This window comes from Ascaphus truei, chromosome 12, assembly GCF_040206685.1.
Source record: "Ascaphus truei isolate aAscTru1 chromosome 12, aAscTru1.hap1, whole genome shotgun sequence".
Lineage (NCBI taxonomy): Eukaryota > Metazoa > Chordata > Amphibia > Anura > Ascaphidae > Ascaphus > Ascaphus truei.
Genome location: NC_134494.1, coordinates 27,196,144 through 27,216,208, shown reverse-complemented (window position 1 = coordinate 27,216,208; position 20,065 = coordinate 27,196,144). Strand labels below are relative to the sequence as shown.

The 20,065-nt window shown below is 39.7% G+C and overlaps 1 protein-coding gene and 1 long non-coding RNA gene across 2 annotated transcripts in view; one reads left to right on the top strand and one right to left on the bottom strand.

Annotated features, from left to right (window-relative positions):
• Window positions 1-19,851, top strand: part of GALNT18 (polypeptide N-acetylgalactosaminyltransferase 18) — a 308,353-nt gene extending 288,502 nt beyond the window's left edge. The window contains exons 9-10 of the mRNA XM_075567108.1: window positions 4,565-4,660; window positions 19,558-19,851. Of these exons, the coding sequence (XP_075423223.1) occupies window positions 4,565-4,660; window positions 19,558-19,836 (375 nt within the window). The 3' untranslated portion in view covers window positions 19,837-19,851. The remainder of the gene's footprint in view (window positions 1-4,564; window positions 4,661-19,557) is intronic.
• On the bottom strand, window positions 67-3,535 carry LOC142464054 (uncharacterized). The gene is made up of 3 exons (XR_012787565.1): window positions 3,371-3,535; window positions 880-1,025; window positions 67-149 (listed from the first exon to the last, which is right to left on the bottom strand). It is a non-coding gene; the product is annotated as an uncharacterized LOC142464054 (long non-coding RNA).
• Window positions 19,852-20,065: the final 214 nt, after the last annotated feature.

Below are 20,065 nucleotides of genomic sequence, written 5' to 3'. Positions count from 1 at the left end.
ATTTTAATAACACAAAAAATATAAAAAGTGAAAAAGTAAAAAATGAAAAAATATAAAAAACCTTCAATGTTAAAAAAGTCCTGTTCCGATGATGAATGCACCAGGTTCCTGCAGCCCGTTTCAAAGGGATCACTAGTCCCTAACCATATCTGAAAAAAAGAAAAGAAAAAACATTTTTCTGCCTGCCTCGACCCCAGAATTGGACTTGACTACCCCTGCATCCCAGGCCTAGGTCGGTGTATTTCTCCCTACCTCTGCCCTGCGGGTTCGTATCCTGTCTTGCAATCAGCAACGTTACAATTTCACGGCACTCTGAGAAACATCAGACATGCAAACAGATATCTATGGCATGTTGCATTATAGTAAAGAAAGGACCTATTCAATTTCAAAGAATGTAAAAGGCTTTCTAAATGATCACCAGCGACATCAACATAAATGTTTAGGAAAAATCAAGTATCACAGACTACATTTGAACATTGCACTGGGCTAATAATTGTACCCTCGTTTTGCAGACAGTCTGTATTTACGATTCCATTCACAAGCACAAGGGCCTGAAATGCATAACTCATTAGTCACTCTACTAAGTCATAAATCTTACAAAAGTGACCTTTACACAACCTAAAATGTTCACATAAACCATCAACTACACACTCGCCTGAAATAATCCCATTGTGAAAGGCTTTTCTATCTACTCACGTGAATACAGTAATAATAACTATTTCACATCCCATTTCTCCCAATGGGACTCCAAACACTCCACAATTACAGTACAGCACACAATACGCAGCACACTGTAATGTTACAGGCACAGCTGCTACCCGGGTGAGCTTACAATCTATGTTTTTGGTGCATGGAACACAGAGAGATAAAGTGACTTACCCAAGGTCACAAGTCGCTGACACTGGGATTTCAACCCAAGGATTTGGGATTGGCTCAAATTCAGTACCATTGCTTTACAGAGTTGGTGTCCTTATTAACTGAGCCGCTCATTCTGTTGACATTACGGCATCGTTCTGTGGGGATCGCTATTTTAAAAAATAAATAAATAATATTTACTTTAAAACATCCCCTTCTTGCCTTTTCAGATGATGCTTCTTCTTTTAGGGGATATGAGCAGTTAAAATATCAAGGATGGAAAAAATTGAGCTCTCAACGGAGCCCAGTGCAGTCTAAAAGGTTACCATGGTAACTTGTAACTTCAGACGCCGGAGATCATTAAAAACAAAGATTTTTGAATACATTATTTTTTATGTTTTTTAAAGCGCAGGACATGTTCAGGGAGCAGCATACTAATTTTATATGCGCTAAACTCACACAGGACAGGGGGCGAGGGGCGGGTGCCGCTTTATCAGCCGCCAAGATAAAATGAAGATAACAATAACATTGCAGGTTTGCATCACACTGTTGCTGAGCGACGCCATCTTTAAATGCCCAAGAGGGATTTGGCACTCAAGGGGGACTCTGCTTTTGTTTGAGTAAAAAAAAAAAGAACAAGGTCTAAGCAGAAGCGACTGCCAGTAAATACTTTTGCCATGGCAAGCAGATGCCTCCTTAGTTTAGTGGCGGCTTGGGGGTGTTATATAAAACAGATTATAGATAATGTGGCCCATACTAAGGTCCAATCTCATTAGGAGTACTGGATTGTATACATCAGGTGTAGCTCAATCAGACTAAGCCACCTGTGCTGAAGCAGGAAAATCTTTGAAACCTGACCTGTTGGTGGCCCTTGAGGACTGCAGTTGACCACCCCTGGTATACATGAAGCAAGCAGATATAAACCCATGTGTGGTTTGGTATACAGTGTGATATGTATGTAAATACATGGGGCAATATAACAATATCATCTAGATAACTCCGCACCCTTGTATGTCCTTACACAAGGATGACTATCCATTGTACTACATGTACACCCGCCCTCCCCCCCACACTGCTGCATAGCAATGGGCTGTTGTCCTTTTCAGCTCAGAAGGAGACGTTTGACATGCACAAATTGATAGCACTTACTCTGCAGTAGCAATTGAATCTCATGGCGGTGCGATATTTTAAACACAACAATTGCTATACCCGTCTAGTCATTTTCTTTGGCTTAATTGAGCTAGCTCAATGCTAAATGGGGTGATGTAAATACTCCATTATTTATATAGCTCATTAGGGCCATGGAAGCAATGGATTTATGCATGAAAAAAAAAACAACCTACGCCTTTGAAATGAAATGGAGGTAAATGAAACTGTAAACTCCCACTCCCTGCGGGCACCTAATTTTCCCATACTGTGCTAAAGTCTTCTCCTGCTCTCATGTGCCTTGCACATTTACTGCTTTACTCCTACAGTACTAGCATCCTTGATGGATCATATACAAGGATAAAGGAAAGAATCATAGGATAGAATGTTATATTGGTACTTAAAGAGCAAGCATTTGTGTGTGTGTGTGTGTGTGTGTATATGTGTTTGTGTGTATGTATATATGTCTGTGTGTGTGTCTGTGTGTGTGTGTGTGTGTGTGTGTGTGTGTGTGTGTGTGTGTGTGTGTGTGTGTATATATATATATATAAAAAGGAAAGAAAGTAGCGCCAATAAATTAACAAAAGTCTATGTGAATAGCAAAAAATGATACTAAATGTGTGTGTGTGTGTGATATGAGAGAAAGAAAAGAGAGCCCCAAGTAATAGCACTCTAGTATACCAGTTGAATATACATATACAAATTTTATTGAATTAACGGTCACAGAACAAAGAATCTAAAAGAAAGCATGAAATAATTAAAATTAGGCATAGATCCCCTGTACGCAAAGCTTGACAATCATCCTCTTACAATCAAAATCAAAATGGACAGAACGTCTCAAATTGAAGAAGTGTGTACCCTTGAGTGTGTCAAACAAGGGGAAGCTAAGTGCTGTAGAAAAAGGGCTAAGATGAGGAGGAAATATCAATAACCAAGTAAACAAATCATAACATCTAATGCTCAATCCAAGGGAGTCATGTGGAATAATCCCTGGAAAGTGAAGTACAGCTGCACAATAAAAGGAGCAATGGGTGAAAAACTTGGAAAGGCACACTCCAAAAGCAATATACCCTGATTCACATACCACCTGAGCATCAAACACACATAATAACTTAAGAGGAAGCAAGGAGCAATAGCTCAAAACATAATTACGTGTCCCTAAGAGGGGACAAACCAGGGGATCCTGCCTACAGCACCCACTCCTACGCGTTTCGGCCAGATGCCTTCAACTGGGAGTGGTGGGGTAGGCAGGATAATGTGCAGACCTAAAAAGGATTACAATTATGCCCTAAAACGTCGTCACCTGTTGAAATTTCAACAAAATACAATTAATCTAAATAGTTTACAGGGGTGTGCATCGTAAACCTACCCACTGCACATGTCTCCAAAGACATCATTAACAGGAGCCCAGCAAAGCATAGCAATGTGCTGCTTGTCATTCATTTAAGTTAAACTGGCAGCTGTGTTTCTTCACACGGCAAAGTGCGCTTGCGTGTGACGTCATCGGGAGGCATTAGATACATTAATACATGCCTCTCCTCCTGCCACTACTCCAATAGGGAGGCAGAACCAAAATAGATGCAAAGTGCGCATGTGTGTGCAGATAGATACATTCTGTGCACGGAGAAACTCCCATCTGCAGGGAGCCTCAACCCGCGCATGCGCAGTGCGTCAAGCTTAGTGAAAAACCTAAAATTAAAGGCACAGTAGCATGAGTCACTAAACTCCATCGGGGAGCAAGCAAAATGAACCAGAGTTACTAAAGATGTACTCCATATGCATAAAAACGGCCTTTCTTTGGAAGAACAGTTACAGTAAAGTGCCTAAAGAGACTAAGCTCTACCAAATATGGAGAGAGAGGCTATAATGATGCAAGAATTGATGCACAGATCAATGTCAATGAAACAATGTACAGTTCAAAACACATAAGTACATAACAGAAGAAGGTACCGAAACAGATATTATACTTAAATTCCTAATAAAGAAATATGAGTGTTTTTCCATGCTACTGACAGCATATATATGTGTGTGTGTGTGTGTGTGTGTGTGTGTGTGTGTGTGTGTGTGTGTGTGTGTATATATATATATATTACTGTATGTGTGTGTGTGTGTGTGTGTGTGTGTGTGTGTGTGTGTGTGTGTGTGTGTGTGTGTGTGTATATATTATATGTGTGTGTATATGTGTATATATATATATATATATATATATATATTTTTTATATATATATATATATATATATACACACACACACACACACACACACACACACACACACACACACACACACACACACACACACACACACACACACACACACACACACACACACACACACACATATATACACACACACACACACACACACACAGTGTAGAGTATATAGTATTGTATTGTGACTCATATCGGCAATAATATACATTTTTATTTAATAAAGTAATAAATGGAATGGAGCTATACTGTAGATATTTTGTTCAGATAGTGAAAGAAAGAGAAGTTGATGTGCTGTAGGTTGATTCATCCTATAATGCAACATTTAATCTTTGTCTTGTCCTTCTATTTTAGCTGCAGAATTCCCTTAAAACAGACCTGTGCCTTGATCAGGGACCGGAAACGGACAACATTCCAATTGTCTACATCTGCCATGGAATGACACCACAGGTTGGTGTGACGCTTTACATTGTGTCCCAACACTACATGACGGGTTTCTTCAACTAGCTTCCCACAGGGACAGAATCCGTCAAGAATTAGTAGTAGAAGGGCCAAAAAAAGCATATTGTAACTTAATTTCTGATGCATTGACAGACTTGAAAATATTCTATTTTGATATTTTGCAAGCACTTAGCTACACGTATGACCAGAAATGTCATATGCCGCGGGTCTCCAGTTGAAGGGCCCTTCCCTAGTCCCATACTGTATTCGTTTAAGTTAAGGCGTCAAGATCAACCTTTTGCTCAATTTTAATTGGGATTCTCATACTATAGTTATGTTAATATTGCCACCAAGGAAAGTGTGCTTTTGGGAAAAGCAGTTTCTTCAACATTTTCTTCCTGCAGCTGCTCCTAACATAATCAGCTTATTTTTTTTAATGGGTTTATGTTATCCAAATACATACGGAGAGACTTTGTTTTTAAACAGATCCCTTATTCTATTTTCAAAAAAACGAAAGAAATAAAAATGCAGTGGTCTTCCTTACTCCCTTCAACCGCTAATACTGTACATTTCTGTTGTGGCAGGTTTTTTTTTATGCATGATCAGGATACAATGTCGTATGGATGTGCAATTTAGCTCTTTTAAAATAATCAGTGTTTTTCAGATTTGTGAGGCCGCTAATTTGGCTGTAATAAATGTTATACGTTATGCAGCAAAAGCACTCAAAATGTCTTCGGCTGCACATTAAAATGTACATATGTTCAGAAGCGCCTTTAACGCTGGCCTTTGAGCTTCACTACGTGTTTATTAACCCAGGAAGTGTGTTATTCACTAAAGCATGGGTTCCTCGGGCACCCCTAAAGGTCATTTTATAATTGTACCAAATGTAGAAGAATTTACAATGTATCTTATCTCAGACTCACAATTAGAGAGGGTTGGGGTTCCGTACAATGCATCTGATCTCAGACGCGCTATTAGAGGGGGTTGGGGTTCTTTACAATGCATCTGATCTCAGACACACTATTAGAGAGGGTTGGGGTTCTTTACAATGCATCTGATCTCAGACCCGCTATTAGAGAGGGTTGGGGTTCCTTACAATGCATCTTATCTCAGACATGCTTCTTATCTCAGACATGCTATTTGAGAGGGTTGGGGTTCCTTACAATGCATCTGATCTCAGACGCGCTATGAGAAAGGGTTGGGGTTCCTTACAATGCAGCTGATCTCAGAAGCGCTATTAAAGAGGGTTGGGATTCCTTACAATGCATCTGATCTCAGACGCACTATTAGAGAGGGTTGGGGTTCCTTACAATGCACCTGATCTCAGACGCACTATTAGGCAGGGTAGGGGTTCCTTACAATGCATCTGATCTCAGACACGCTATGAGAAAGGGTTGGGGTTCATTACAATGCAGCTGATCTCAGAAGCGCTATTAAAGAGGGTTGGGGTTCCTTACAATGCAGCTGATCTCAGAAGCGCTATTAGAGAGGGTTGGAGTTCCTTACAATGCATCAGATCTCAGACTCGCTATTAGAGAGGGTTGGGTTCCTTACAATGCATCTAATCTCATTCTCGATGTTAGCGAGGGTTGGGGTTCCTCAGAATTTCACATAGGGTTCCTTAACCCCAAACAAATTGAAGAATTAGCAACGCACCACCATCTGCTCAAAATTGAAAAAAAGGGTGACTCAATCTTTCAAAAATACCTGGTTTATTGGAACATGTTGTGCAGAGGTAAAAACGACCGATGTGTTTCGCGCTATGCGCTTGTTCACGGTCTGGGTGAGAAGCCTGCTCAGATAAATGGTTAACTAGTCTTTTATGGTGGAAGTTTTGGTCAACCTGATATTTAACTGTAGCTGAAACTGTAGTATTGTTGTAGCTTTTAAGACCTGTTAATGGACCAGCATGTCAGTTCTTCACAAATTAATGTTTCTGTATAGTGTACTCAACCTTTACAGGTCTGTCATATGATTTTGAAAGATCTGTCCACTACTGTATAATTCCATCCATGGACAACCTTCTTGTTGAACCATTAAAAAGGTAGCTCAACCTTTAACAAACCCACTGTACACTTCTCAAGAATCAATGTCGTTACTTGGAAAATGAAGGCTATATGTCATGTTTCTACTTTGTAACAATACTTCACTCATCCCCAGTGCAAGGCAGCATAAAAATAAAGAAATCTAATTTTCCTCTTCATCACCTTATCACACATTGGCCAGTATTGGTGCAAATGGTATTCTTGCTATAATAGTATTTATCCAAAACAGACCCACAAGCCCTGTTCCTGTGTGAGGGAAAATATTTGTGGGCAAGTTGGGGACTATGTTATCAATCTGTAGCTATGATTGATCTCCACAAAGTTGAAGACTGCTCTAGTTACATTTGCACGGGATTGAAAAATATACTTTAGTTTAAGTCTTGAGAGTTCTGTTGGTAGGAGAGCAAATTTCATGCACCTAATTATATTCCACAACAAAGTGACTTTTACAGACTAATCAGCAGTAAGCCTTTTGTTTAGTTAAATGCATTCTAGTTCATACGTGACATTAATTAAAATGCTTTGCAGTAGTTACCAGTCTTATGTCATCTGTAATGGCAGAATGGAGTGTATAAGATGCATGAAAAGCCAGCAGAATGTTATAACATTAACACTTCCTTCGCATAAAAAAAGGAGAAAAAATAGATGGTTTCCATGAGCCTATAACGATAATGGAGGCCATAATTATATTTGTATAGTACAAATAAGGTCACAATGGCTGTAACTCGTGAAACCTATCTATATCAGGTTTTTCTCCATATTGTTCCATACAGATCAATATTTTTTCAGAATTCATGTGTTTACCGCGAGCATCTAAAAATGTTTTTGTAAATATAATATATCCCTTTCTGTCCCCTTTACATTTTCTGATTTAACTTTTGTTAATAATTCAAAAATTCAATAATCAATAAAGTGGAGCTTAAAATCACCTTTTAAACACATACACACACACACACACACACACACACACACACACACACACACACACACACACACACACACACACACACACACACACACACACACATTACTAACGAAAGTTAAATCAGAAAATGTAAAGGGGACAGAAAGGGACATTATGGGGAAGGAGGTAGTTGCACGCTATTTGGATAATATCAGAAGTACAGCATTCAAGTTCTTCAGAATACATGGGGAAGACTTGGTACATATCAAGACTATGCTGGTGGGGAGGTGGCCAGCTTTAGATTCTGGAGTCGGGTTTGAGAATACCTACAGTATAGCATTCTAGGAATATGTTCTGTGGTCAAGTTGGGTTAGATTAATTAAATGAACAGTAATGATCTGTCAAAGCAAAGCTACCAACCTACTGTAGTTACACCATGGGCTCCAAGTTGCTTGACATTTTCTTTATGAATCGTTGAGGAAGCCAGTCATTTTCTCTGTGCTCATCACTTGTCATACACATTTCTTATCTGCTGCCTTGTTGGGGGCTGGTTTCTTCCAGGCAGCTGCTATGCAGCATTTGATCGCTGAGAAAAAGGGGTCAATCTTATTATCTTATTGTGCAAAATTAAGGTATTGGGGTGAGAGACATCACTACACATTATTAATGAGAGAATAGACCTCTTTCCAAAGTGTATCATGGGACACTGCCAGCAGATGGTTAACAGAGATCAAATCTGACCCCATCCCCTAAAACAATTGGCCGAAACATTGCTACACATTTTATTTAAACGAACAGAAGTAAGGTACCCATCTATATAGCCATTTACAAACCATTTTCTTCCTTTAAAGTATGTATAGACATTTTAGAGAGGACTTCCCACATATCATCCCAATCTTGTTGAGCTGAGGAGTTCCCCATGTCTGCTTCCCATTGTCTAATGTGCCTATCCTTGGCATCATGATTATGTTCGATTGTATTCTGGCAAAATATAGATATCATGGCATTGCTCAGGGGAGCAAAGTCACATATATGTTCACAATATGTGTTAAAGCCCTAAATCAGGGCCGGAGAGAGGGATTCAATATAGTGACGTAACTGAAGATATCTTCAATTTCATCAAAAGATTTTATTTGTGAACCAGACAAAGATGATTAAAAAACAGGGCTCATGTCTTGAATTTTTGGTTATATGTAATTGAGTCCCCGATTTTGAGGGATGGTAATATGGTTTTAAGGGAGTGTTGATTGCTATACGGAGATCTTTAGAGTTTTCAGAACCATAAAAGTACCTCTAGTTCCAAGGTGGCTATTTTGGCAGCTTCTATATCGACCCACCTCTTGGTGCCTTTGGGTAAATGCCACTGGGGAAGTTAGACAATTTGGGAAGCTTTTTAATAAGACCAGAAATAGGCGAACCAGTCCAAATCAATTTCCCGGAATTTCCTGTATGTTTTTAGACCAAATCCGTCACCCCCGACCAAAATCCATGTGGATTAATCCAAAACCATCGTTGGATGCAATCCGTGGCAAAATTGCTAATAATCCATACACACAGAAAATTCGAAGAGAGAGAAATTACCCCTCCCCCCAGCTGCAGATTAGTCAATGTCCAGATTTTTAACAATCCGGCCCACGGATTTTGGATATCTCTCTAAAATAAAATAAAAAATCCGAAAATTTGCTTTTTTGAGACTGATCCGTGGAAATCGGCGAACCAAAGGATCCGATCGATCCAATTCTGATTTAAAAAAAAATGCCCATCTGTAAATAAGACACCAGACAGGGAGCCACCAACCCTCATGCAAAAGGTGTTTTTTAAATGGAGGCAACTGATGCAGAATGTCCTCCCATATTTACTTCTGTAGTTTCATCATTCACTCCCGGATAAAAATGAAATTCAACTGATACTATTAGATCAGATTACTTTCATACATTGTGTGCTGCACAATGTATATTATACCAATTTGGACATTGCATCCACAGTTGGAGCTTCATACATAGCCTCTCAAACATAATAATCTTATATGGTAATGATAAATGGTGGTGTTGTTATGATGCCCATACGGGGGCCTGTATCTCGGGAAGCAGGGGGTCCCCGGGGCTGAAATTAACGCGGTTCAGCCCTGCAGACCCCCAATAATATGTTATTAAAATAAAATAAAAACAGCAATGGTCTGTTTGAGATACGTAGAGAGTGTGACTCGTTACGTCTGCTCTCACTGCGCTGCTCCTCCAGACTGATACAGACCGGTAGGATTCACACAGCGGGAGTCCCATTCAAAAGCAGGGACCCCTGCTGTGTTAATCCTGATGGGCAATTAGTCTGGCCATGGTGAATCCATGAGCAGGCAGTTGTCAGGCAGCTGCCACCTGCAGTTTCCTGGAGGAATACTCAACAATATATCTGGTTACACCTGTATTCTGCAACAAATAGGAGGAAAAGAGATCCCTACCAAGGAGTCCCTTTACCTTGCACTCAAAGTACATAAATCAAATATAGATATATATTATATCTTTCAAATACAAATTTTTGATAGAGAGTAATTTTATATATATTTATCTCTCTTATGTACCACTAATCAAAAATAATAACAATTTTATTTATATCGAGCATCGACGCAAAAATTGTGAATATATATACAGTGATTTTAAAACTCCATTCGAGTGGTTGTATTGACTAATATGCCAGTATAAATAACCACCTAAGGTTAGTTTATTTAAGCTATTAACATCAATAGATTATATAGCTTAACAGTAGCCCACAGTGTGACGATTCTGCCTACTCCTCATACCATGTGTATAAATAGATGAGCAAAGGCAGTGCACTGCCAGCAAAAACGGAGGAGGCTAATGGTAGCAAAAAAGAACTATGGTAGGGATCTCTCTTCCTCCTATTTGTTGCTGGATGTCATAATTGTGTCCCTATGCACCTTAGTCGATTTACAATTATACCTATATGATATTTTAGGTTGAGCAGTTCATCAAAAATATAAAGTGTACACCTGTATTCTGTCAATATTAGACATTCATTCAAATGTAATTCAGCAGAACTTAAAAGTTCCAGCTTCATAAATTAGATTTTAATTAAAAATGAGCCTTAAAGCACACAACTTACAGACACTAGTAAATGCTTTAAAACTATGTTTTGCCATTTGCTTCAATAGTGGCAGACATTTGCCACAAACCAAAACCCCAAAGTGGGAAACGTGGCCAAACAAATTCCACAAGGTTGTTGAACAATGACTTTATTTTAGAAAGGCTGTCGCCAAAATGATGAACTTTGAATAGGAGATTGAATGCAAGAGTTCGCCTGCTGAGATAGAGAAGGGATGCAAATATTAATAACTGAACACATGAATAATTTAAGCAACTGAATAATTACAGTATAACAAAAAGACCAGTGGTCTTTTTATTTCAGGAGATTGGTTGCTTTGCATGTTAAAAATCAATTCTGTTAAAATAAATTGATTCAGACTTTTAATTGGCTTATGGTGGGAAAACATTTGCCCCCCTTTTTATTAACTTCTTGGGGGGCACAGTAGCCTAACTTTTTGTGCACTCAGGCATATTCACTGCCCCATTGTAATTGTCATATGTAGAATTTAGAATTTGAAGACAACGCTGCTGTCACAGTTGTGATCGCCACAAACCAGGGTCGGACCGCGTGGCTGAAGTGGGGTTATATAAGCACCGACCTTAGATCGCGCAGGCTGATCCGGATTGCGCAGTTCGTAGTCGTACATAGCAGGGTCGGGACTGGAGAGAGCAGCGTAGTCAGTGGACGAGCCAGGGTCAGGATAGGAGACATCAGGGTAAACGTTGTCCAAGCGGAGTTTCGGCAGCAGGAAGTCAACTAGGTCTCGCTTCAGCGTAATAGCTGCAGGGCGGGAGCGGGTTCTGCGCGAGCGGCAACCATGGCCCATGGTACCGGTCTCAGAAAGGAGAAGGCAGACCGGAGTGGGCACACTGCCAGGCAGCACTGGTAAACCAATGCTTCAGCGCAGGAGTCCAGAACGAGCCTGTGCGGGGAGAGAGAGCTACAGACCTCAGGACTCAGAGACAGGCCTCTGCTATGGGAAGGGCAGCAGGCCTCAGGGAACAGGGAGCTGAAGTTACGCTGGAGATCCACCGCTTCAGCACAGGAACCAGGACACGGCCTCTGCAATGGAGAGAGAGCAGCAGACCCCAGGAACCAGGAACATGAACAAGGCGGCCAAACAGGTAGCTTGTGGCAAACACAGAAGACATCCAAGAAGGATTATGCTCGACAGAGAGGGATTGTGGGAATGCAGTACTTAAAGGCCAGCGGGCCAATCCCCGGATGAGGATTTCCTTGAGCAGGGGAGAAAACAGGGCTGTTCCTAGGGGGCTGGGCAGCTTCCTCATCCTGATCAGCTGCTGCTAGATAATACAGCCAATCAGGAGGAGGAGGTGTCAGGAGCTTGGGGTGGAGCCATGGAAAGGAGGAAACAGCATAGAGCGGTGAGGTGTGTGTGTGTGTTTCGAGCGCGTCATACCTTTCACGATTGTGTCCAGTATTTTTGGAGAAGCCACCTGGCAACCCTAGTTGGAAGATACTTTAAAGCTTATTCAAGTCACTGGGCTATAAGATGTCTTATGGCAAAAGACAGCTTAGTATTAAAGCCCTTAATGCTTGTTGTTTTTTTTCTTTTTCTTTAAGATGTTGTGAATTTTATTCTTCATCTGTCGAGCATATTTTAGACAATGAGAGCTACAAGGGGTTACTCCTCTGTCCAATGATATTAAAAAAAAAGACAAATTAATTTCCAACTCTTGATTATTTGACGATCATATAGGTTATTTAGTCAGCAATATTCGAGATAAAGTAGGTATTGTAAATAATGACTGAGGTGATTTTGTCTACATCAGATACAAACTGATTTCAGCTTTTTATTTATTTATTAAAATATTTTACGAGGAAAAAAACTACATTGAGAGTTACCTCTCGTTTTCAAGTATGTCCAGGGTACAAGATAACATGAAACATTACAAGTTACAGTTATAAACACGTTTAAAGTATGAAACAGCCGAAGGCTTGAAGGAACTGAGACCAAAAGCGGATTAGATAGAGAGACTCGGGCAAACTGTTCCAGCACTGGGGTGTTCGGTACAGCAAGGAAGAGCGACCGGATCCTTTATTGAATCTTGGAGCCATAAGCAGAGTTCTAGAGGTGGATCTAAGGAGATGCGGTGTACAGAAGGAAAACAAATCCTGCACATACTACCGGCGCTCGTCCCTTGGTGAAGTATGCAGCGGGTAAAAGGATTGGCCGTACATTTATGCAAAACAACAAACAAGTCCAGCGCTCCTCCCAATTGGGCTAAAATTTACCAGTGCCATTTTTATTTTTACAACCTAAGTCTGTATGAAAACATGATTCAAGCCTGCCAACCTCGTCAAGGTTAACTCCGTTTAGCAGGTACCTACAGTACACAGAATATATGTAATTTCTTATTGTCCTATGGACTAAACTTTGAAGTATGTGAAAGTGCCCTGAAGGGGTCAAATATATGAAGCATGTGCTTATTTGTGATTTAGTGCAATTAAAAGCTGGCCAAAGCCAGTAGCAAAGTTTCCTTATTATAAAGGTAAACTGTGGGTGCACAAATACCCTAGTGTGAAATATTAATACTTGCACATACAGTGTCTCTTCTTTCTGTCAGCCATAAACACTCGCCTACTCTTCAGGGCAGGGTGAAGTGCGGACTCACAATGAGTTATATTGTACCTTTTTGCTAATTGGAGAATTGGTAAGGAACTCAATCCTGAAGGTGTATGGTTCCTCCCTTATTTAACCCCTTCAGGGCACTTTAACATACTTCACAAAGTCCATAGGACAGTAAGACATTGCATATATTCAGTGTAGGTACCTGCTAAATGAAGCCTACTTTGACTGTGTACAGAAGGGATGAGAAGCCGGCTCATATAATGGTTCAGGGTTTGTGTCAAGTATGCGGAAATATTTTACCAGGAAAAGCTACAGTGAAACGAATATACAATTCCCAAGTATGTCCTGGCATTATAAAGATTGAAATGTTTAGGTTGCCGGCAAGGGCCAGTTTTACAATTTTCCTGTCAATAGGCACTTACCTTTTTTGCCGCCCTGGCCTCCTTCTCTTGCAGCGTTCCAACGCGTTTCCATGATGTGCCATGTGACGTCACGTTGTCATAGCAACGCATCACCATGTGACGCTCTCTCCGGCAATCAGTTTCATTGTTGTCGGGAAGAGAATGGGGCCTCTGCAACCGCAGCTCCGGCCCCTCCCAAATTTGCAACCCCCCTCACCTCACATTTGCCGCTCTGGGTCTAGTAGGCTTATGCCTAAATATGGGCCAGGGTGCAGTGCTCCCCCCAATATTAACTAGTTCGAAAGTGAGATACAGTACATGTAATGCTCTTTAAAGCAGATTACCAACATTCTTTTTTTAAATGTATTTATTTATTTAAAAAGGCCTTAACCTGCGTTGGAGTGTTCACGTCAACTCCTGCTATTTATTCTTGCTTTCTCTACTCCACCAAGCACCACACAGCTGTTTCCTATGCAGACTACAAAGGATCTTATTAGAAAAGAATGTCATCTTCATTTGCTCTGATTTGTTTAATGTCTGCTAAAGTCACAAAGTGTGCGAGGCTTAGCGGCCATGTTAATTTATATTTGTGGCTCACTTTTTAGGTACACAATACACAGTTTAAAAATCAGTGAGCAGGGAAGAAACGAGAGGTAAAAGCAAACAAACTACTGTATAGTATTATGAAGAAATCTTAAAAAGTAGCCAATAATATTTTTCCCTATACCCTCCCCACCTCCTCCGTTCTTCCCCCCACTGTTAGATGTTGTTTTAGCCCCCATTGATGTTCCCTACCTCCCCAACTGCTTGACCTATACAATTCTTGTTTAAAACTGATTATGAATATATGTTATGTATAGTTAGTTACCTGTTAAAAAAAAACAAAAACACAGCTGTTGATATAATGTAATGATTAAAAGCTTCCCCTACCCCTTTTCACTTCTGCATCCCAAATACCTTAATAAAAAAAATTTGTTTTTAGAAAAAAGTTACAAATAAACATGAAGAGGGAACTACCTCCTTAGTCTAGGGTTTGCTTGCGGTGTCCAAAACAGTGGTGTAATAAAATTAAGTTAATGCTTCTTTATGCCCTGCACAATTCACCGTAGTAATACGCGTAGATTTCAGTTAATAAGTGGCATTCAATACTTCACCACCAATCCGCATCGTTGATTGGCGGACATCGTAAATAACACAGAACTCACATAATTACATAGTAGATGAGGTTGGGGAAAAACACGTCCATCAAGTTAAACCTATGTTAAAAGCGTTTCATCTCCTATGACAATAGTATCACTGATGGGCAATAGGTGGCCAACTCCAGTCCTCGAGGGCCACCAACAGGTCAGGTTTTAAGGATATTCCTGCTTCAGCAGAGGCGGCTCAATCAGTGGCTCAGTCAAAATGACTGAGACACTGATTAAGCCACCTGTGTTGAAGCAGGGATACCCCTAATACCTGGCCTGCTGGTGGCTCTTGAGGACTGAAGTTGGCCAGCCCTCAGATAAGCAGTTAAGTGGCTTTATAGGAGCTTAGACATTCTGACTTACTCTCTCTGCGTATCACCATCAACATTTTTATTGCGTGGCGAGCACACTGCTTGTGTCCCATCTTAGCGCACGCACCGTTAGTGTATTCCTGAGGTCTTCTAGACCAGTGGTTCTCAACTCCAGTCCTCAAGAACCACCAACAGGTGAAGTTTTAAGGATATCCCGGCTTCAGCACAGGTGGCTTTGACAAAATGAATGAGCCACTGATTGAGCCACATGAGCTGGAGCCGGGTATATCCTTATACCCTGACCTGTTGGGGTTTCTTGAGGACGGGAGTTCTATACTCTAGGATAATTTCCATCGCTATTCTGATTTTTTTTACTGTTTAGGTGTTTATTCTACACTGGCGACACACTTTATTCGAGCTCGGCTAGTCCCACGAATTCGGGTATACCCGGGTGTATTGAGGTTTGTGACTGTTTTCTGCCCGAGTGCATTGGGTTATTTTCCAGGCAGGGATTGAAGCATTTTATTCCCGCTGGCTGCAATACTGCACAGTATATATATATATATACTGCATTACAATTCATGAATTTATGCCATCTGGTAGACACGCGAAGCATTGCAGCCTATTAAATCCTAATCATTATCATTTAACAGATCAGCCGCCCGTCAACCAGGCATGAACCCAGGCTGGGAAGGCAAACACAACGGGGCTTGTCAGAGGTGAGGAGCGGCGCATTCCAGGTATCTGCCAGGTACATACTGGGTATTTGCTCGAATAAAGTGTGTCGGTGCAGTATATGAGCCAAAACAGCTGATTTCTCGTTTTCTGCTGAAATTCCCCTATAGACTTCAATAAAAAAATTCGGTCGAAAACGTCCCGATCGGCCACGTCTGTGGATATTGAATAAGCCCCTTAGTCAACATTCTAAAAAAGCAAGATAGGAAATGCAATTGTTTCATACACAGAATAAATCTAATTTAAGGATCCTTCACCATCATGTGAAACCCATGTCTGGGGGAAAATGAAAAATATTTAATTTAAAGATGTCTGATATTTGATAGTGGGTTATAAAACATATTGCTGACTGTTACATGTCAGTGCTTGCAACTTATGTAATGAATATTCCCTATATTCAGTGCTTCTGACATTAACGGTTTGGAGAATTACACTTAGGAGACTATTCGAGGTTTCATTTTAAGTGACATTAATTCAGTATTCCGTACATTATAAGATGTGTACTTTGTCATCACTGAATAAAAACACCCGGATGGCAAGTAACTACGTTTTTACTGTCGTTGTGTTTCATTATTAAAATGACTTGCCTTTTATTATTGAAAATAATGGGGGATTTTCATTGATACTGTTAAGTCTGTCAGTAACATAACTGGAATAATATCAACCCCTGCTGTCTCCAACCAAAACGGTGTCATCAGCTCAGTTTGAAGTTTGATTTATCCAATTGCTAAAGATTATGCGCTTTCCTATCTGTAGCTAGTGTAGCTTTATTTTAAGTGGTACACTTTTCCTGCATCTTCCTGCCGGTATATGTCACACTGTATAATCCACATGCTGCAGGAAATGTATGCTTCCAAAGTTAACACTATGCATACATATTTTCTGAATATATATTTTATTATTATATATATATATATATATATATATATATATATATATATATATACCGGTATGTGTGTATATATATATATATATATATATATATATATATATATGAATATATATTTTATTATTATATATATATATATATATATAGATATAGATATATATATATATATATATGTATACCGGTGTGTATATATATATATATATATATATATATATATATATATATATATATATATATATATATATATATATATATATACACATTGGCTAAGGGTTGCTCATGTAATGTGAGCATGAGATAAAAAGTGGCACTGTGTGCTCATTTGCATGTCATTTCCCAGAATCCCTTGCTGCAGTGGAAGTGCTGTTTGCTGGGTGATAATGGTGAAAGACAGGGTTGCAGACCTGTCTAAGACAAATTTATGCTTTACTGTGGAGGGTTTTAGTCACTTTTTTTTACCCACCATAACCTTAATAGTGGTAGATATCTATATATATATCTATATATCTATATATCTATATATCTATATATATATCTCTCAGTATATCCTTTACTATATTGCTATTTTACAATAGAGCAGCACAGAAAATGCTGAGTCTCTCATTTCATTCTGGCTAAACTTTGGCCCTGTGTCCATTATTTGCATAGTATATTGTTTCAATAGTGCCATACATTATTGAAAAATGATTGCCTATTATATCCATTGAAATGTGTGGATGCGTGTCACTGCCTTTCATCCCCTGTGGTAGTATGCTGAGCAATAAACCAGAATGGTCCTACGTTATCAGAGAGAAACCACAAGAGTTTCTTCTGATCTTAACACTAACATTGAACAAACGTGAACCCTAATTACAATATGGCCACTGCCAATTGGAATGCTACATCAGAATGATGCATAGTTAGACTCAATTGCCCTGCTGGGGAAGTGATACGAGTGATGTAGTTTGCTGGTAAGTAGTCTCACTATGCATGGATTTAGTGCTGTGCACCTGACATTACTGTAGTATGAACTTGTCTAAGATACTGTAGAAGTTCTGTAAATCAACAGTGTTGAAAGCTTTGTTACATAATCGGAACTAAACCAAAAGATTTTGTTACAGATGCTTTGTGCTTCAGCAGACGGTTCCCAGTCCCATGTGCTTATCACATTTAGAAACAATGGCTATAATATATATTATCGTTGAGTTATTGAATTGTTGTTAAACTATAATGCAACACTTCTGAGGAAGCAATTTTTTATTAGGTCAAAAGTTTCGGGTGATAAAGCGCGGGTGTGCGAAATGCACAAGTTTTTTTTTTTTTTACCTCTAAATCCATGTGATTTAATAAATATATATTTTTATTGGAGTCACCTCTAGATCTCATTCCCCTTTTTATGTCGCCGTTGGTAGTGCTCTGCACTTTACCTCAATTTTCCGGGTGAGTGAAGCGCACAGAAACTAATGTGATTTCAACTGTATGTGGTATTTTGTGGTCTTTAAGTGCATTTGGGGAAAATCCATCTGCTGTTCCCAAGTTGCGCAGCTCACAAAGAGTACTTTCAGATAGTTTGTAGATTTAAAAAGTTTGTAGAAGGTTCAGAACACTGGGACATTGCAGGGATTTGATTGCAAAGATGTTGCTTAAAGTGTGTTGCACAGTAGACAAGTGGTGGCTAACGCACAGATCTATGAATTGGGAGAGCTTTGACTATTTATCTTCTGGTGAAGTCAATACTAGGTTAGATAGTAAGCTTCCCAGCCCTGTGATTTATTGTATGTGTATTATGGGGTTTTTTAAACATACAAAAACGAATTAACCAAAATTATGACAGAAATGAGTTTTGCTCGCTTTCTGAATTCTAGTGCATTGTAAGAATAGATAAAGTAGCTAGACTACTTCAATTAGCTTTTCAAGGGACTGGCACAAGAGAGAGACACGCAGCAGCACTGCGGCGAGTTACTCACTGGCAGCCGACAAGCTATCGGTAGCTCGCGATGAACGTGTTGGAGACCTTGGTCTACTCCGTATCATCAACGGGGTGGCCACTCAGTCACGGCACCCACAAAAGCCTGGGTGGGCACCGCATTGGGGCCCCCTGATCTACTACAACCATGACATCAATGGCCATATTAATAGTGACTTAGTAGTTCCCAGTGGGAAAGCTGTACTACCAAAGTGGCTTTTTAGATGGAGTTCTCAAATTTACTTTTCAGTAAAAACATGATTCATGTGTTTTAACATGACTAATTACAGGAGCACATCAGTATTTCATGGGTCAGCAGCTCTGTCTCCAACAGGTCTAACTACATGCCACATACAATCACTATGGATATATTAATCACTGGCGGAAGTTGCAACATTTCTTTGCAAAGTATAGCAGAGTTTTTCTTCAGTGCAGGGGACTGGGTTAATATAAACATATTGTACTCTTGAATACAGTGGTGACACCATCATCTATATATCCTACAGAGAAGTGGGTTTCTTCAATGTATTAGTTTTCAAACCAATCAGAAAAAGCAACTGTTTTTGAGTGGATCTCTTAATTTACAGAACTGGTGGGCTGCCCTTGTTTGCAGAACATCAACTACAATACACTTACCCGCAGCTACTATATTTCCTACAGAAAAGTGGGTTTCCTGGATGCACGGACTATCAATCTGATTGCAAAAACAAAGTAGAGGTGGATCCTAATGGGTCTGTTAATTTTAACTTTCTGGTTTCATCTTTTGCGGAGTTGATGGACTGTTTCCTTGTTTGCAGAACGTTTACTACACAAGTAACCAGCAGCTCCACGTGGGAGTTCTCAGCCCAACAGTTGACGACGATGACAACAGATGTCTGGTAGACGTGAACAGCAGACCAAGGCTGATTGAATGTAATTACGCCAAAGCAAAGAGAATGAAACTTTATTGGCATTTTATTCAGGTATTTATTTCTCTTATTTACATAAAGAAAAGACAAAATCACAATCATGTCTGTGACCAATGTCAGATGTACCGTGGCTCCAAAGAGCATTTCATGTGCAGGATCCATCTCTGAAACTAAATACGCAGAAGAATAAAGAATCTGTGTCTGTATGCAATCAGCTGTATATAGGTTCTTAACAATAAGAAGAATGACCCACGGAATATCATGGGAGCTCCCATACAATGATGGTTGCAGACCATGAAGTTTACCCTTGTAGCCCATAACAGACATAGTTACGGTGTTACATAGCTAAGGGCCTTCACTTATGTTTGAAAAGCAGAGAGATACACATAACCATTCC